This window comes from Octopus sinensis, linkage group LG7, assembly GCF_006345805.1.
Source record: "Octopus sinensis linkage group LG7, ASM634580v1, whole genome shotgun sequence".
Lineage (NCBI taxonomy): Eukaryota > Metazoa > Mollusca > Cephalopoda > Octopoda > Octopodidae > Octopus > Octopus sinensis.
The window spans coordinates 26,512,029-26,532,780 of NC_043003.1; the positions used below are offsets into that span (position 1 = coordinate 26,512,029).

Consider the following 20,752-nt stretch of genomic DNA (forward strand, 5'->3'; position numbering starts at 1 on the left):
ACAGACACACAAACATATACACACACACATACATATATACGACGGGCTTTTTTCAGTTTCCGTCTACCAAATCCACTCACAAGGCTTTGGTCGGCCCGAGGCTATAGTAGAAGACACTTGCCCAAGGTGCCACACAGTGGGACTGAACCCGGAACCATGTTGTTGGTAAGCAAGCTATTTATCACACAGCCACTCCTACGGCTATGTAGGACTTACTGAAAATCACCTGAAGAAAGATTCTAGAAACATATATACACATCCAGACACTCAAAGAGATACCTTGTCACTTCACTCTCCAAATATATTGAGTTTAAAGGACGATAACATTGAAATTTTAAAATCAATTGTCCTCTAAGAGAACATACATTCTCCTTCAAGAACTGTTTCAGAAAGTGCAAAATGTCTCCTCGAGAATCATACCATCCTATTACAACCTTTTGCAATTTTGAATGAAAGATGAGAACTGTTGAGCTCCTATAAACACATCTATCATTATTTATTGCAGGTTTTCCAGCTACCAACTGGTTAAAATAGCTTATTTCATGTGTAATGGGGAAGAGTTATGTTTCAAAAAACTTCAGCTACTAATAAAATACACATGCTCTATTTTACGTATTGAGTACTATTTTTCTCACCTGTTAACACTAAACACAAATATGCACTTGCATACACACATGCACCACACACACAGATGGTCACTTCAAAGTGAAACAATTAGAAGAATTTCAAGTGAGATTTTTTTTAGCTAAATGTAAGCCCCCACCCTCTTCTAGAATTTATTTTTTGACAGGGTACTGCTGTCTGATGGTCTTTAAGAAAACTGGGAACAAATGAGCAATGCAAGCCATGCACAGAGATACAGTCAGCAAAATGGGTGTTGGCACAGAGTTCAGTTAAGAATTTAGCGTTCTGGTCGGGGTTCATCAAAGCTTAGTTCAAGCCATAACAAAAGAGTTTAAGACTGTTAGTGAGAATACCTATATACCGATGACCTAGTCCTTATAGCAGGGTCTGAACAAGAAGAAATTCCAGATGTGGTGACAAAATCTCAAGCCAAGAAGCTTCAGAACAAACTTGGTGAATACTTAAATTTTAATAAATGGGAGAGAAAATAGGGTCCTGACGTCATCGCAGAAATGGAATATTCAATATGCAGAAAATGAATAGGTAGAAAGTCCTTAATGTGTACTCAGCATGAACTATGGATGTACAAAGGTGTAGTGGAATCACAGATAGGCTGACAGCGAAGAAAAACTTCATATGTAGAAGATATACAAGAGTAATTAGCAGTCATTGCAATATGAAATGTCTAATTTTGTTGAGAAGAAGATTGTGGAAATTCTCCAAAAGACAAATTTTTCTATCCAGGTTGATGATAGCACAATTCATAACCAAGCTATCCTTCTGGATATATATCATCTTCTGGATGAAGATGATATAAGGGAAGAAATGTTATTCATTAAAAGTTTGTCTGAAACTACTATTGGAGAAGATATATTCAATGAAGTAATGCAGTATTTTAATGATAAAAATATTCCATTGACTAATTTGATAAACATTGCATCAGATGGAGCTGCAGCCATGACTGGAAAAGTGAAAGGCTTTGTTTCTGGAATGAAATCAGTTGCTCCTCACATTTTTTTATATACATTGCATTATCCACAGACAGCATTTGGTTGCAAAGAATATTGGAGGACACATGGAAAAGCACTCAACACTGACATACATGCAATTAACTTTGTCAAATCAAACTCAGTGAATAATAGTTTTATGCAATTCTGTGAAGATGAAAATTTTAAAACCCTATTATTTCCCACAGAAGTAAGATGGTTGTTAAAAGGCCTGAGCCCTGAAAGACTAGTGAATTGGTGGGAATCATTAATCAACTTTCTCATGTTCAAGAGTCAGATAACTCATTACAACTCCAGCTAAGAAAATTTTGGAAAGACTTTCTGAGTTCAAATCAAAAATATTCTGAGTGATATTTTTTAAAACAGTGAGTCTGCTTAACTTAGAGATGCAAGGTAGAAAATTAGATTTGGTCACCTGTTCTCAGAAAATAAAAGGGTATATGGGGAAATAAAAATTTTGGAAAGAACAGTTTGAAAAAAAAAATTTGGCATCATTTCAAAATTTTAACACCACTGTACCAACATCAGAATGCATTGTTGCATGCATTGCCCATCTTCAGTCACTGTTCTTTCATCTTTACACAATGGCAATCAATGAAGAACTAATCCTTACAAACTGATTATGACTCAGACGTTCCACATCCTTGTTTACAAACATAAACTTCCATTTCCATACAATTGTTTATCCCCCCCTGACGGAGAAACATCATCTTTCTCAATCAAAGCCGGAATACTGCAGGGAGACACACTCGCCCCATTTCTTTTCATCATTGTTGTTGATTATGTGCTACGTATGTCAGTTGATACCATCTCTGGCAAGGGCTTTGAAATAAAACCAAGAAGAAGCTCCAGACACCCAGCTGAGTACTTGACAGACACTGACTTTGCTGACGACATCGCTCTTATCAGTGATTCTCTCTCCAATGCCCAATCTCTTTTACAATCTCTTGAACAAGCCTCAAATTGTGTAGGTCTTTACCTCAATGAGGCCAAAACTGAATACATAAACAAGTGCCTGTTCAACAGTGATTGCATCATCCATACTCTCAACAATGCGCCTTTAAATATGGTTTCTGATTATAAATATCTTGGGTCATACATATCATCATCTGGAAAAGACTTTCTAACTAGAAAGGGTATGGCCTGGTCAGCCTGTAATGACATGCATAAGATCTGGTCATCAAATCTAAGTAGAGACTTCAAACTTGAAATATTCAAAGCCACAGTCGAACCAATTCTACTATATGGCTCAGAAACCTGGACGTTATCAAAGAAGCTTGAGAGGCGGTTGGATGGAACCTACACTCGCCTCCTTATGAGAGCTCAAATCTCTCGTGGAAGCGCCATCCACCAAAATGCAAATATATGAGAAACTAGCACCTGTGTCATCTCTTGTGAAAGGTAGGAGAGTCCAGTTTGCTGGACATTGTTGTAGAGCTGAAAAAGAAGTAATTTCTACTCTTCTCCTCTGGAAGCCATCTACTCGCAATACCAGAGGGCGCACACTCTCCTACCCTGATGTAATCTCCAGGGATACAGGCATCCAGCAACAGGACCTCCGTAATGCCATGATGGACCGTGAAGTCTGGCGTAGCATGGTAAATTCATTGTCTTGACCACGGTCGAACAATGGTGATGATGTTTATCCAAATTAATTTCAACTGAAACAAAATTAAATCTTCATCTGTTACAAGGGTATGCAAAGGTTAACGAGAAATGAAGCATGATCTGCGCTGTTTGTTCAGTATTAGTGTGCAGGGTGATGTAGTACAGGTTAGCTGAGAGACAATCGGGTTTAAGAGGAATCAAATCATCATCATCATCATCATCATTATTTAATGTCCGCTTTCCATGCTAGCATGGGTTGGACGATTTGACTGAGGTCTGGCAAACCAGACTCCTATCTGATCTGGCAGGGTTTCTACAGCTGGATGCCCTTCCTAACACCAACCACTCCGAGATTGTAGTGGGTGTTTTTACGTGCCACCAGCATGAGGGCCAGTTTTGTGGTACTGGCAACAGCCACGCCCAATGGTGCTTTTTATGTGCCAGTATGCAAAAAAAAAAAAAATTGCATTGTTACTGTCATCTAAATTCATATGAATGATAGTAAATGAGAAAAAAAAAGGAACCAGGAGATCCAAGAGGAAGGAAACTGTGGAAGAGGAAGACCAATAAAGATGTGGAATGAAATGGTGAAAGCTGATCTTGGGAGGTTAAACATTACAAAAGAGATGACAAAGAATCACAGAAGTAAAAATGTTGCGTTGGAGCTCATCCTTTCATCCAACCTATGCAGTCAAAGAAAGGCAGATGTAAAAATAATAATGATGATGTTAAGGTGTTGAAATTGTGATGACTTTTGGTCGATACCTAATGAGGGATAAACATATCCACGTCCTTTGTATGTTTTTTACCGTTTACCATATGTTCCATCGTTGTCTCTCTGTGTGACATTTTACAATTATAAATACATGCATACATACATATATACATACATACACATGCCCCCACCCCAATTGTTGCAGTTGTTGTTGCTGTTTCAATTCAGCAACAGTTACAAGAGTGACTCAAGAGTCGAGAGGTGTGTTCATGGCACTTATCACTTTTGTAACTTCTGCCGTTTAAAAAATAATACAATATACATACTCTTGTATTAAGCTCTATTTATCCTGTTAATTATAGCAAACCACTATGTGTGTGTGTGCACGTGTGTGTATTATACATATATATATATATATATATATATATATACATATATTAGGAAGGGCATCCAGCTGTAGAAACTCTGCCAGATCAAGATTGGAGCCTGGTGCAGCCATCTGATTCGCCAGTCTTCATACTAGCATGGAAAGCAGACGCTAAATGATGATGATGATACATACAGGGTGTGGCAGAAAGGTTGCCCCATCTGCCACACCCTGTGTACACACACACACATGTATGTATGTATATGTACATACACACACACACATGTATGTATGTATATGTACACGCACACACACACACTCCACACACAGACATGTATATAAGTTATTGTTGTTTTTAATGTATAAAGATGTAGTATGCATGTATGTCTGTATGTATGTATGTCTGTATGTATGTATGTATGTATGTATGTATGTATGTATGTATGTGCAGTTTGAAAGATACCTCTTATCATAATCTCCCGTAATCTATCTCCATATCAGAAAATCAATGATTTTCATTCTCCCTTTCTCTCTCCTATTTTCTCCCCTCCTCCTTTCTTTCAACCATTCCTCTTTTTAATTCTCCTCCTGTCTCTATCTCTATGGCAGGATTATATTTCCTACACCCTGCCTTTCTCTGTCTGTCTGTCTGTCTCTGTCTCTCTCCCTCTTTTCCCTCTATCTCTACCATTTAGTATTAGTACAACTGTTTTGCGCTTTTTCACTTCCTCCCCGCACTGTTCTTCTCTCTCTAACACACACTCACTCCCTATCTTCCTTTCTTTCTTTCTTTGTCTGTTTCTCTCTCAACCATAATAATGGCTTCAAATTTTGGCACAAGGGCAGCCATTTTGGTGGGAGGGGATAAGCTGATTACATCGACCCCAGTGTTTCACTGATGCTTAATTTATCGACCCTGAAAGGATGAAAAGCCAAGTCAACCTTGGCAGAATTTGAACTCAGAACATTGCAGCAAATGAAATACCACTAAGCATTTCGCCCAGCGATTTTGCCAGCTCGCCGCCTTATAAATCATATGATCCTTGAGAACTGTCATAATAAACGCAAAAATCTCAATTCCCCATGGTTTGATTATAAAAAGGCCTGCGACAGCATACTGCATTCATGGATCATAAAATCGCTAGATATCTTCAAAATTTCTCCCGTGACTCCTGAAGCCAGTGTGGAATATGACTCTCCCATTATACAACTCTAATGGAGTACTGACTGCCAGCAATATTGATATCAACTGCGGCATTTTCCAAGGTGACTCGCTTTCACCTCTAATTTTTTGCATAGCCCTTATACCCCTTCCAAGTGAACTTAACAGAACAGGGTATAGGTATAAAGTTGGTGACAAGAAAATAAGTCATCTATTTTATATGGATGACTTAAAACTCTATGGCGAAGACGATAATGAGCTTGATTGACTACTACGGACTGTGGAAGCATTCGGTGATGACATCAGGATGGAATTTGGTCTTGATAAATATGCCAAGGCCACTTTCCAGAAAGGAAAATTAAAGACCTCACATTCAGTGGTGTTAGATGTTGTCACAGTTATAAAAGAACTTGAGCAGGAGCAAATAACTCAGAATAAATGAGAGCTCCGGCATTCAGCATTCAAGCATGAAAGAGAAGATCAGGAAGGAATGTTACAGAAGAGTTCAAGCAGTCCTAAAATCCGAGTTAGATGTGTTGCATTCAATTAAATAGTTTATTATTTAATTGAACACAATACATCCGTTTCCAAGTAACTTTATCTTCACCTATTTGATGCCACTCGCTGCTCTGTACGGTTTTCTATCTTTATCCTTCTCTAATTCCCCTTTTCTCCCTTCCCTCTTTCACCGTTTTCTGCCTGTCTGTCTCTTTCTCTCTCCCCCTTGTTTTCTTTTTGTCTCTCTCTCTCATTGCTCACATGTGACCATCATCCATCTTTCTTTTCCTCATGTGACTATCTTTCTCTTCCTGCTCGGATGTGTTTTTCTCTCTCTTTTCTATCTTTATTCTTCAAAAAAAAATGTTTCTCCCACCATTCACTATTTTCCTCTTGTTCTGGTCTAACTATATATATATACATATAAAACGATTAACAAAGTCTGATCAAGAATCATTGATTTGCTCATGAAATAAGCTATAACAGCTAGCAACAAAGCTTACTGTAGGTCACATGCCATTTGTAGGGTAAACTATCTATCTATTAAAGGGCTGCGTGAGCACATTGTAGATCTGAGAGAAGGGTGAGCTTATTGTAAGACTAGAAGAAAGGGGCACATATAATGATTAGCAGAGAGGATGTAAATATTGTGGGTTTTAACCCCACCACCCACACAAAAAGGACTACACATTTTAGGGTTAGAAGAAAGGGACGTATATTGTAGGGCTGTGAGAAAGGACTGGAAGTAAAGGAGAGTCCATTGTAGGATTAGAAGGGGTGCATATTGTAGGTTTGGGAGGACTGTTTATGGTAGGGCTGGAAGAAGGGGCACACATTGTTGCGCTGAAAGGACCACATATTGTAGGGCAAAGAGAAAGGGCTGAAGAAAGACAGTATTTATTGTGGGGTTGAGAAAAACGGTTGCACACTGGAAGACTGCAACAAGGGGATGTGCCTTGTAAAGGTTAGGAAAAGAAGGCATGCATTGTAGGGCTGGGAGATGAATATGCATATTGCAAGGATCACCTTAGTGCTGAATACCTTGTCGTTGAATCTATAGGAATGCAATCCCTATGAAAATTAATGGTTAAGTTAGCATTAAAAATATTTAATACTGTGATCATTAAAAAAATCTAATTAGAAATAATTAGTATTTAGTTTGACCATACTCAATGTTAACATGCCAATGAAAAAAGAAAAACCAAACTGATTGTTAAAAACCACAACAGAAGTCAAATATATTAGATGTAGTTTAAGATTCGCTTTATTTAACAAAAAAAAAAAAAGATAGGATAGTCACAAATGGAACGCCTTTGAGCATCGGCATATGTGTCGGGGATGTTAGTTGAATAACAATTAGAGGCATTTCAAATCTGGAGCATCTACGCTGTCATTAAACATGTTAAAGATAGCAACCAAATCGCCCTCAAATCAGTTTACCATCTTCACACACACACACACGTGTTTGTCCCCCACCACTGCTTGACAAACGATATTGGTGTACTCACGTTCCTGTAACTTGGCGGTTCGGTAAAAGAGACTGAAAGAATGAGTCCTGGGGTCGATTTAGTCGACTAAAAATTCCCTAAGACTTGCCCCAGTATGGTCGCTGTGTAATGACTGAAACAAGTATATATATATATATATACATACAACGGGCTTCTTTCAGTTTCCGTCTACCAAATCCACTCACAAGGCTTTGATAGGCAGAGGGCTGTAGTTGAAGGCACTTGCACAAGATGCCACGCATTGGGATTGAACCCGGAACAGGGTGGTTGGGAAGTAAACTTCTGACCATATAACCATACCTACGAAATAAATTCATCTGGAAATGAATAGAGAGCTAATATGGGTTTTTAAGCGCCAACTAGGTGATCCTTCGGTATACGTACCGTAAGTGGCTTTGTTTACATTTCTGAAGATAACAGAAACCCTTTTCTCCCCCCCCCCATATATATAAAAAAAACACTTTCTTGAAATGTATCCGGTACTTCGGGTACGTATACCGAAGTTACGCCAACACATTAAATGACGCTGTCAATGTTACGCAATATGTCTAAAAAGTAAGAACAGATGAAATGGTCACGGTTAGGAAGTCGTTAATCATAGGGTCTGCTGACAAGGAGATTAAAACATCAACAAACACGCAAACAGCAGAATACTTTTAGTTTCCTTTTCGAGCGGAAATGACATCAAAGAAAGTTGCAATCAAATTTATTCTCTAATTTTTAGAGAGTGTTACTTCCTGTCCATCATTCAAAGGTCCTTTCCAAAAAAACACACGTGTTTCTGTTGTGGGTTTGTTGTTATTATCGTAGTTTAGAGTCCAAGAAGCCTGTTACTTCAGGCTTCCTCAGGCTTACACATTCTTCGGCAACCATGAGGGAATCTCACTTCTCCACTTGTGAACGAAACTTCATTCTTCAATCCATTTCGAAGAAATTGGTATGTATTTGTTTCCAAGCTTGTTTGCTGTATGTACCCGGTGTGTGTGTAATTATATATATATATATATAGGCGATCTTTCGTGTATATATATATATATATATATATATATATATATATATATATATATATATATGATGTATGTATGTGTGCGTGTGGGCATGCCATACTGAATCATCAACACATTTTTGTTTATATATCTTCGCTCACATAGTTCTAAATTCAAATTGGTTTTATAACTGCGATTCCTCACTTTTATGGTGCTAAATTTCAAATAGATCCTCCTATCCATTAATATGGCTCTATATGTATGTATGTATGTTTATTTCGTTGTTGGTTAGTTGCCTAGAAGCTGGAGTTTAGCTAATTTTAGGTGCTTGTGCGACTACATCAACATCTAAAAACAAGTGGCAAAAGTATATCACATGCTATCATGCTCGTTATTTCACTAGGGGCTGTGGGTTTCGCTATTTTTTCCCCCCCCCCCCCAATTTAGGTGATTGTTTCGTTTTTATATATTTATTTCAATTAGGAAATTTAGTTTCGTTAATTGATCTTTAAGGCGAACACACCCAGCTGTTTCTGGCGGGAGTTTATCGAAGGTTCAGAAGTTAAATCGGCCCACAGCGAAACTCGAACGCAGAACAGTAAAACAGTAAAGAATCGAACTAATTGGCATTTAGAAATCTTTTAGCAAAACTAAAATTCCTAGGTAAAAAATAACCAAAATTAAAGTAGATAAAACAAAAAGCAAAACCCCAGTTCCTAAGGAAATAGTCATAAATGCATATAGGACCGTATAAACCAATTTCAATTTAATGCCGTAAAAAGCAATGATACACACACACACACTCGAAATGTATTTGAGTTATTTATCTATGGATGTCTGATTTATATAGTCTGTGGTAGACCAATTTGTTTAAACCTCGAAATAACAATAAACTCGCTAGGGGTGTCAATCGCATAAATGTCCGTGCGATTAAATATGATAGCAAACCAACGGTGGGGACTAGGCAGTCGTCTGATTTGCTAGAAGTGGTAACCAAATCTTATGTGTTAGTCCTTGATTAAGCGAAACCTGCTTGTATACGAGCATATAGGTGTGTGTTTGTATGTGGCTGGTGTGGTAAGATGTTTGCTTCCCAACCAGATGGTTCCGTGTGGTACCTTGGGCAAGTGTCTTCTATATCCTCGGGCCGATCAAATCCTTGTGAGTGGATTTCGTACACGGAAACTGAAAGAAACATATGATGTATATATTTACACTGTGTGTGCTTGTCCCCCACCACTGCTTGACAACCGGTGATGGTGTGTTTACATCCCCGTAAACTAGCAGTTCTGCAAAAGAGACCAATAAAGTAAGTACTGGGGTCGATTGATTCGACTAAAAATTCTTCAAGGCAGTGCCCCATCTTGGCCGCAATCTAAGCATGAGTATGTGTATTCTTCTATTTAATGATATATATATATATCATTTGTATAAATGCAAATATATATATATATATATGTATTTGTATAAATGCAAATATATGTGTGTATGAGTGTAAATATCTGTCTATATAGTAATAAATGTGAACCTATGTGTATATGTCAACAAGTGTGAATCAATGTTTATATGTGCCTCGTGCGCAAGTTTATGAATTCATCGAAGTTTTGTCTCGTGTGTTTCGAAACGGGCAGATTATGAACGTCTGACAAAGCAGTTTACGATAAAGGCGTTCCTGTAGAACAGAGTCGGAAATTATCTTTCGCGTCAAAAAAAAAAAAAAGACCTAACTTCTTCTTCGGAACTGTACCTTTTAAGCATCACAAATTACAAACCAGACAAAAAAAAAGTGATCCCTACCATCATTATTTTCCGTAAATTTACATTTTTCATAATTTTTGTTTTGAAAAATTTCCTGATTAATGTTAGGTATAACTTTGAGGATCCATAGAGTTTAAAACAAATCTAAAAAGAAACTGAAAAATTACAGAAAGTATGGTGATGGTTGGGGTTTGTTTCTCTTTTGTTTTTGTGTTTGCAGTTTCTTTATCTAAGCTGCTAGAGCTTTGCAAGTTAGAAGAAGTGAAGGTTTTTGACACTGGATAATTGACAACTCTGCAATAATTAATTACAGTCTCTTCCATCCTGAGGTGCAGGCATGACTGTTTGGCTGAGAGGTTTGCTAACCAAAACCTTGCAAGTGTGTTTCATTGATGGAAATTGAGAGAAACCTATCATATATGGTGTAAGCATGGTTGTGCGGTGAGAAATTTACTTCCGAACCACATACTTCTGGGTTCAGTTTCACTCCATGGTACCTTAGGCAAATGTCTTCTACTTTAGCCTCAGGTCTTGTGAGTGGATTTGGTAGACGGAAACTGAAAGAACCTTTCGTGTGTGTGTGTATATATCATCATCATCATTGTCGTTTAATGTCCGCTTTCCATGCTAGCATGGGTTGGACAGTTTGACTGTGGGCTGGCGAACCAGATGGCTGCACCAAGCTCCAGTCTTGATTTGGCAGGGTTTCTACAGCTGGATGCCCTTCCTAACACCAACCACTCTGAGAGTGTAGTGGGTGCTTTTATGTGTCACCGGCACGGGGCCAGTCAGGCGGTACTGGCAACGACCTTGCTCGAATTTTTACGCATGGGCCAGTTAGGTGGTACTGGCAATGACTTCGCTCAAATTTTTTGGGCCAGACAGGCGGTACTGGCAACGACCTCGCTTGAACTTTTTACACATGGTGTATATGTATATTTATTTATGTGTGTGTGTCTTTGTTGCTCACCATTGCTTGACAACCAGTGTTGGTTTGTTTATGTGCTCTAACTTAGCGATTCCAGGCTTTAAAAAGGAAAACTACTGTGGTCAATTTAGTCATTTGATTAAAAGTTCTTCAGGGCAGTGTTCCAGCTGGGCACAGTTTAATTACTGAAACAAGAAAAAGGAATGGCAAAATATGTGTGTGTTTGCTTACATTTGCACTTTTCTGAAAATCACAAACTTTAATGCAGTGATGTTATCATTTCTCCTGTTAATTGTCCACTGGCTTTTTTATGCCTTGAAATATGTATGAAAATAAGAGATCCCTTAATTGAAAAATAGTGGTCAGAGGCAGGATAGGTGTCCAATTTATAAAACAATGCCTGAGTAGCATATTCATCTACAAGATGATATCAAAAGGTTCCTGGACTAGTTATGTTTGATAAAAAAATTACTTATTTACCTAAGTTTTAACATCATTTTTCCTTCGAAATAGTCACCTTGCACAGCAATACAACTATCCCAACATTATTGCCACTTTTGGAATCCGGCCTCGTAATTGCTTTCTGTAAGCAAGTCAAGGGCCTTCTGTGATTCCAGATTATGATAACGATGTTAAAATGGCAACCTTTTAGCTGCATTTTCATCTTGGGGAAGAGATGGAAGTCTGCCACTGGTGAATAGGGTGGGTGCAGAAGTGATACCATGTTGTTTTTGGTGAGAATCTCATGAGTGAGGTGAGCTTGGTGAAGAATTGAATTCTTCGCGCTCCACAGATCTGGTTGCTTTTACTGAATGTTCTCTTTAACACTTCAAAACATTGCAGTAGAACTCTCGAATGACAGTCTTGTCCCGGGGGATGAATTCTCAATGCACAGTACCACATTTCCAGGGGTGACACTTATGGCAGGTCTTCCAGGTCACTCATCATCTTCCTGGGACTTTCTTACACTTTTGAAGTTCCCATGCCACTTGAAACATTGCGTATGACCTATTGTCTTGTCAATATAAGCTTGCTGAAGCATGCTCAATGTCTCTGTAGCAAGCTTCCCATGTTTGGCGCAAAGCTTCATGTTGGCTCTTTGTTTCGGCTTCCTGTCCATAACAAAATCGCAGACTACAGCTACATGTGATCACAAAAACACAAATTTCACAGCCTATGTAGTAAACACAGCAATGTCACTCAGCACAGTGCCTCATGAATGTCAGTGCTGGCTCTCACTGTGTACGCAACCATGTGGTGCTATCTGCTGGTGCGCTACAGAGCTAGTCCAGGAACTTTTTGATACCACCTCGTAACCCATACTAATGTAGAAAAAAGGGTCCAGCGTAATGGTAGTCTGCTCCTGGGTAAGTCCTGTGCATGTGAATTACAGGTACAACTTATTTTTGCCAGCTGAGTGGACTGGAGTAACGTGAAATAAAGTGTCTTGCTCAAGGACACAATGTGCTGCCAGGAATCGAACTCACGACTTTACAATTGTAAGCTGAATACCCTAACAACTGAGCCATGAACTTTCACAATATCAAGAAAATTTAAACTGCTACAAAAACATGGACACATATATGCATATATATATATATATATATATATATATATATAATATATATATATATCATCATCATCATCGTTTAGTGTCCGTTTTCCATGCTAGCATGGGTTGGACGGTTCTACTGGGGTCTGTGAAGCCAGAAGGCTTCATCAGGCCCAGTCAAATCTGGCAGTGTTTCTACGGCTGGATGCCTTTCCTAACGCCAACCACTCCGAGAGTGTAATTATATATAGAGTGTATATATATATATATATATATATATATATATATATATATCCTATTGTAAATTTGAGTGATATTTCTCTGTCCGTTATGTTTTTATGTTTGTTAACTCCTTGACCATTGATGCAAGGACAAGGAAACTCAAACCAGCAACTCCCCTAATCCCAGGGAATGTCCTAAGGGGGCCTATTTTTTTAAGGGCCACCTAATTGGGGCACCACTGACAGGATTTTACAAGATTTTAAACTAAATACGTGGCATTGGTGACCAAATTGGAACAATGACAATGAATTTCATACTATGAACTCCCAGGGAATATTGTAAGGAGGTTCAATTTCTGAAGGGCCGCTTAAATTATCCTCCCCACCTTATTTTTACTGCATTTACTTGCTCCTATGCTTATTGATTAAACTATGATCAGCAACTCCCCTAATCCCAGGGATGTGTCTGAGTCCATTACGTTACACAAGGGTATAGGGCTGTGAAGCGGCCTGATAGTGGGGCCAAAGGCCTCAAAGGTGTCCTCTGCAGGAGCCAGCCTGAATGCTGCCCAAAAGGCGGCTTCAAGGTTAGTATGTATATAAATAAGTAAGAAAGATGTACAGGTGTATGAATTGACATCTGTACATCTTTCTTACTTATTTATATTCTGTTCGCCTAACTTTGAATCTGCACTTTGGAAATACTATATTAAGTACCTTTATAAAAAGTACAGGTTTGAATTACCAAGAGCAGACATCTTCACTTAGCTGGGTTACATTGTCTACACACACAACAGGAATATCAGGTGCTAACACCCTTGCAATGAATCTTGATATTCAATATTCAAATAATATTGTTGGGATGTGCAGATTATATTGAACTTGTAAGGTGTCTCAATTTAAGCACCTAATTCAACTGAATCTTAATTATATTTTATATATATATATATATATATTGGTTGGCATCCTTTTTGTCTCGGGAGACAATGGAGTTGCGCATAAAGTAGTCTAGTCCGGCTTTTACATTTCATGTCCTGATACATTTCCTGCTGTGGCTGTGTAGTCCTCTGGCAGGTACCGCAAATGTAGTGAAGACTGTTCCTGGCAGGTTGTAATGCCATAGTTTCTTGTTGACGTCTTTTCTTGTCTTTCCATTTCTCCTCTCTCTCTCTGTCACTCCTTTGTATTCCCTCTCTTACGGTACGTCACCAGTCTCCACGGTTGCCGGCAAATGCCTCCCATCTGCTAATATTGATGTTGCAGGCCTTCATGTCCCTTTTGAAAACATCCTTGTAACGTAAGAGCGGTCTACCCACAGACCTAGTACCCCTAGCAAGCTCTCTGTAGAGTGTGTCCTTGGGGATTCTGCCATCTTTCATGCGGCTAACATGCCCAAGCCATCTCATCATCATCATATATATATATATATATACATATATATATATATACATATATATATATCATCATTGTCTTCATCGTCATTTTAACATCCACTTTTCCATGCTTGCATGGGTCAGATGGAATTCAAATAAGGCTGATCTGGATGCCCTTCTTGTTGCTAACCCTCACCTGTTCTCAAGCAAGGTAATATTTCCCCATGGTCAAACATGTTTTCATGGCAGATTGGGGTGGGATGGGGGAAGCAAAAACACACCACTTGAATGACTATGACACTCATTTACAACTATCATGTGATGTTAAGGGATGCAAACATGCATACACTCTCTCTCTCTCTCACGCACATATATACATGATGGGCTTCTTTCAGTTTCCTTTTATCAAATCCACTCACAGGGTTTTGGTTGTACCCCATGTTATAGAAGATGCTGCTCAAGGTGTCATACAATAGGACTGAACCCAGAACCATGTGGTTGGGAAGCAAATTTCTTAGCCACACAAACCATGCCTGTGCTTTGGTCTATCATTATAAAATAAATAAGGTGATGTATTTTGTATCACTCTAATTACACTGCAGTAATTAGAGTTCTTCACTAATTGAGAAATCCATAACCTTATGTTTGTGTAAATTATACATCAAAGCATAACAGTGGTGCTGGTGGTTGTGGTGGTGGTGGCAGCAGTTAAGATTAATTTCCTTACTGTAGCATTTATACACAGCATATATAATGTAACAAATTCGATCTGTTACCTGTGGAACATTAGGGTCTGGAAATATCAAATTTTTAGCCCTTTCTTCCAAAGAAAAAAGGAGCTGTGTTGTATGTGAATGGCTTTTATTTGGGTTATGTACAATGTCCATTCTGTCCTACCTGATGTTCAAGTTACTTCAATCTCACATGTCTAGGGCCTGCAATGATTAAGGATACTGCCCCTCCTTTTTTGGCTCTGGGTATCTTACAAAGAGAAAAGGATTAAGACAGTCTGGGTTCTTACCTTTACACACAATATACCTAAACCATTCATTTATCCTACTCTCTATCCACAATATAGAAGTTTTGTTCCCATCCAAAAATACATAGTGATAATCAGTCTTCTTTATCTTGTATTAGGGATTTTCACTAGATCATCATCTGGCACGGAAGCCAGACGAGGCGGTGCTGGCATCGGCCACGAGTCGGATGGTGCTTTTTACGTACCACCAGACCAGGGATCCTGGCTGGTTCAATTCGATTTCGATTTCGCTTGCCCCACATGTCTTCGCAAGCAAGGGGGTTGGCATGGGTGCCTGTTGTACGGTCAGATTGGTGTATTTTACGTGCCACCGGCACGGAAGCCAGTGGAGGCGGCGCTGGCATCGGCCATGAGTCGGATAGTGCTTTTTACGTACCACCAGACCAGGGACCTGGCTGGTTCAATTCGATTTCGCTTGCCCCAACATGTCTTCGCAAGCAAGGGGGTTGGCATGGGTGCCTGTCGTACGGTCAGATTGGTGTATTTTACGTGCCACCGGCACGGAAGCCAGTGGAGGCGGCGCTGGCATCGGCCACTAGTCGGATAGTGCTTTTTACGTACCACCAGACCAGGGAACCTGGCTGGTTCAATTCGATTTCGCTTGCCCCAACATGTCTTCGCAAGCAAGGGGGTTGGCATGGGTGCCTGTCGTACGGTCAGATTGGTGTATTTTACGTGCCACCGGCACAGAAGCCAGTGGAGGCGGCGCTGGCATCGGCCACTAGTCGGATAGTGCTTTTTACGTACCACCAGACCAGGGATCCTGGCTGGTTCAATTCGATTTTGACTTCGATTTCGATTTCGCTTGCCCCAACATGTCTTCGCAAGCAAAGGGGGGTTGGCATGGGTGCCTGTCGTCGGATGAGGTTCTATATCGACTTCGCTTGCCTCAACCGGTCTTTGTGTCCAAGGGAGGAAAGGCATTCATAAGTGGGCTGGGCTCACTTGTCCTGCCTGGTCTTCTCACGTACAGAATATTTCCAAAGGTCTCGGTCGCTGGTCATTTCCTCAGTGAGGCCTAAAGTTCGAAGGTCGTGCTTCACCACCTCGTCCCAGGTTTTCCTGGGTCTACCTCTTCCACGGGTTCCCTCAACTGCTAAGGATTGGCACTTTCTCACACACCTATCTTCATCCATTCTCGCCACATGACCATACCAGCGCAATCGTCTCTCTTGCACACCACAGCTGATGCCTCTTAGGTACAACATTTCTCTCAACGTGCTAACGCTCTGTCGAGTATGTACACTAACATTACACATCCATCGGAGCATACTGGCTTCATTCCTCATGAGCTTACGCATGTCCTCGGCAGTCACGGCCCATGTTTCACTGCCATGTAGCATGGCTGTTCGTACACACGCATCATACAGTCTGCCTTTTACTCTGAGCGAGAGGCCTTTAGTCACCAGCAGAGGTAAGAGCTCCCTAAACTTTGCCCAGGCTATTCTTATTCTAGCAGTTACACTATCAGCGCACCCACCCCCACTACTGACTTGGTCACCTAGATAACGGAAGCTATCAACTACTTCTAGTTTTTCCCCTTGGAAAGTGACTGAAGTTATTTTCTGCAGATTTTCGGAGGTTAATGCTCCTGAGCATCTGCCACATACAAAAACTATCTTCCCAGTTAGCCTACCTTTGACATTGCTGTACCTCTTATGTGTCCATAGCTTACACTGGGTACATCTTATAGAGTTTCTACCTACACCTTTTCTACAGATCGAGCAGGGCCATCTTCCTGAAGACATTTGTGGATTGTCTACCTTCCTACTTATTAGTACTTTGGTTTTAGCTAGGTTGACTCTAAGGCCCCTCGATTCTAAACCCTCCTTCCACACCTGAAACTTCTCCTCCAGCTCTGATAGTGACTCAGCAATAAGAGCAAGGTCGTCAGCATAGAGGAGCTCCCAGGGACAACCTGTCTTGAATTCCTCCGTAATTGCCTGTAGGACTATGATAAATAGGAGGGGGCTGAGTACTGAACCCTGGTGGACCCCAACCTCTACTTTGAATTCTTCTGTGTACATGTTGCTAACCCTAACCTTACTTACGGCATCTCTGTACATGGCTTGCACAGTCCTCACCAGCCATTCATCTATCCCTAGTTTCCTCATTGACCACCAGATAAGGGATCGGGGGACCCTATCAAAAGCTTTCTCCATGTCAACAAAAGCCAGGTACAGGGGCTTATCTTTGGCTAGGTATTTCTCCTGCAGCTGCCTTACCAGGAATATAGCATCCGTGGTACTTTTCCCTTGCACGAACCCAAACTGCATCTCATCTAAACTAACTCTCTCTCTAATTAGTTGGGCTATGACCCTCTCCATAACCTTCATTACTTGATCCAACAGCTTGATACCTCTGTAATTATTTGTATCTAGGGCATCACCTTTACCTTTGTAGCAGTTGACTAGTATGCTGCTACACCAGTCATTGGGTATGACTCCTTCGTGTATCACCTGGTTGACTATACGGGTGACTAGGTTATAGCCGACACTGCCAGATATTTTGAGCATCTCTGCAGTAATTCCTGATGGGCCTGGGGCTTTCCCTGTCTTCATGCTTCTAATTGCCTTAGCTACCACGGAACTATCAACTCGGATAGCTGGTCCCTCTGTTGGGTCAACATTCGGCAGACTCTCTTTATCCCATTCATTTTCTTTATTCAGCAACCTTTCATAGTGGCATCTCCAAACCTCTCTCTTTGCATCCTCATTTAGCGCAAGTGAACCATCATCCATGCGAACACACTTCTCTCCTACCACATCACGATTCTCTCTCACACACTGTCTTGCAACACGAAATACCTCAAGTCTTTCATCCTCACGGCTCAGAACATTGGCAAATTTTTTCTTATCCGCTTCCCCTCTGGCTAAATAAACCTGTCTCCTAGCTTCCCTTCTGGCTGTCTGATACAATTCCCTGCTACCACCGTTCCTCCAGTCCTTCCAAGCCTGTCTCTTTTGTCTAATAGCCCTGTCAACCACAGAGTTCCACCACCATGTTACTCTGGGTCGAGATGGTACTTTGCTCCATCCACAGATCTGGTCAGTGGCTGTCAGCAGATTGTCCCGTAGAAATCTCCAGTTGCCTTCCACATTAAGTGAAGCTATATCCCCTTCTATTTCGTCAAAGGCTTCGAGTAGTATGTCTCTAAATCTCTGTCCATTTGCAGGATCTTTAAGCTTCCAGACCCTTCTCCTCCAAGCAGGTCTTCTTCTGGGCAACCATTTAGCTCTGATCCTTAAGTCGCTAACTACTAATCTATGTTGAGGAGTACATTCTTCGCCTGGAAAGGTTTTGGCATTTATAAGCAGCCCTCTTTCCCTTTTTCTGGCAAGGATGTAGTCAATCTGGCTGGTGTGTCTGCCAGAACGGTAGGTGACTAGGTGAGAGGTGGGTTTCCTGAAGTTGGTATTGCAGACCATAAGGTCATTTGCATCGCAGAACTCCAGCAGCCACTCCAGTAGATGTAGCTAGATATGCTGTGTAAATAATAAAATTAACAATTCTGAAATGCAAAAATTAGCCTCATCACATTTGGGATAAAACTGTCTTTCCCCCTTTTCTACAACACTCCCTCAGTGAGACAAGGGGGCTTTTTTTTTTATCTTGTTAGTTACTTGGTGACCTTATTAGTGTCAGTGCTACAATAAAAGAAAGCACCTAGTACATACAATAAACTGGTTGGCTTTAAGTGGAGCATCCAGCCATGAAAACCATATCAGAACAGACATTGCAGTTTGACACAGTCCTTCTGCTCAGATCCTGTCAAATCATCCAACTCATTCCAGCATGGAAAATGGAATTTAAATAATGGTGATGATAATATCAAACTGAAATTCTCGTTTTCATTTTGTTCAGTGTTTCTCAATTGGGGCCCTTCTAAATTTTGTAGTTAAAATCTATCTGCAATGAATTGGTTCTACTTCTACTATACACAAAACGTTTTAACATTTTAAAAATTTAGTTCTTATCATCATCATCATCATTGTCATCATTTAACATCCGCTATCCATGCTAGCATGGGTTGGACGGTTCGACCGGAGTCTGGGAAGCCAGGAGGCTGCACCAGGCTCCAGTCTGATCTGGCAGTGTTTCTACAGCTGGATGCCCTTCCTAATGCCAACCACTCCATGAGTGTAGTGGGTGCTTTTTACATGCCACCGGCACAGAGGCCAGAGCAGGCTGGCAAATGGCCACGATTGGTTGGTGCTTTTATGTGTCACTGAAACGGATGCCAATCAGGCGGCACTGGCATTTGCCACATTCAGACGGTGCTTTTTAATATTTAATTCATCATTATCATCATTTAGCATCTGCTTCCTCTGCTGGCATGGGTTAGATGGTTTAACTGAAACTGATAAGCTAGAGAGCTGCTCCAGGTTCCAGTCTGATTTGGGATGGTTTCTATGACTGGATGCCCTACCTAACACTAACCATTCCAAGAGTGTGATGGGTGCTTTTTATATGCCACCGGCACAGGTGTCAGTTACATGACACCAGTATCTGCCACAACTATGATTTCACTTGACTTGATGGGTCTTCTCAAGCATGGCATATCGCCAACAGCCTCAGTCATTTGTCATTGTCTCCGTGAGGCCCAACGTTCAAAGATCGTGCTTCACCACCTCATCCCATGTCTTCCTGGGTTCACCTCTTCCACAGATAATATGACTTTTTAAACATTGATATGGCTATGAGTGTCCATCTGAGTAAAACAGGAATCAGAAGGGTCTATTGGCAAAAAATGGTTGAGAACCACTAATTTTTTTTTTATGCCTACTTTTATTTTTCCATGCTGGCATAAGTCAGGTGAAACCTTTTGAAGTAGTATTCTGTGGCTGGATGCACTTCCTGTTTCCAACCTTTTACTTGTTTTTCAGCTAATGTATTTCTTCCACTGGTCTCTACTCACATAGCTGATTCCAGTGTCATAAGAAGCATCCATTTACATTCTTGGAGTGGTTGCTTGATCTTTGAACACTGGGTCTCATGGAGGTGATGACAAGTGACCGAGACCTTTGGCGATATGTTGTGCTTGAAAAGACTTGTCAAACCAAGTGAAATTGTAGTCGTGGTTGATGCTGGTGTCGCATACCTGGCACATTTGCCAGTGGCACGTAAAAACGCCCATTACGCTCTTGGAGTGGTTGGTGTTAGGAAGGGCATCTGGCCTTAGAAACCATGCTAAACCAGAGTGGAACTTGGTGCAAGCTCTCCAGCTTACCAATTCCAGTCAAACCATCTAACCCATGCCAGCATGGAAAGTGGGCGTTAAATGATAATGATGATGTGTGATGTTAAGACAAGGGTACAAATACATATGTGCACACCCATGCAGGTATACCTGTAGGGCTGGTCTGGCCAGCTTGAACATAAATTATATAGAATATATATATGGGC

General features: G+C 40.5%; 2 protein-coding genes across 4 annotated transcripts in view; both read left to right on the top strand.

The window, feature by feature from the left end:
- Nucleotides 1-1,305: 1,305 nt before the first annotated feature.
- On the top strand, nucleotides 1,306-1,932 carry LOC115214009 (SCAN domain-containing protein 3-like). Its single transcript, XM_029783022.1, has one exon. It carries the CDS (start codon nucleotides 1,306-1,308, stop codon nucleotides 1,930-1,932), a length of 627 nt encoding a protein of 208 aa, XP_029638882.1.
- A 6,269-nt stretch (nucleotides 1,933-8,201) lies between these two features.
- Nucleotides 8,202-20,752, top strand: part of LOC115213918 (exosome complex component RRP45) — a 79,432-nt gene continuing 66,881 nt past the window's right edge. For 2 of the 3 annotated variants that reach the window (XM_029782901.2, XM_029782902.2), the window contains exon 1: nucleotides 8,204-8,426. In XM_029782901.2, coding sequence (XP_029638761.1) covers nucleotides 8,361-8,426 — 66 coding nt within the window. In that variant the 5' untranslated portion in view covers nucleotides 8,204-8,360. Of the gene's footprint in view, nucleotides 8,427-20,752 lie in introns of all 3 variants that reach the window. The other variant, XM_029782903.2, reaches the window with a different exon arrangement.

What these genes read in the sequence shown, in the direction of transcription:
- LOC115214009 (XM_029783022.1), top strand. Translation starts at nt 1,306, where the DNA reads ATGTCTAATTTTGTTGAGAAGAAGATTGTGGAAATTCTCCAAAAGACA.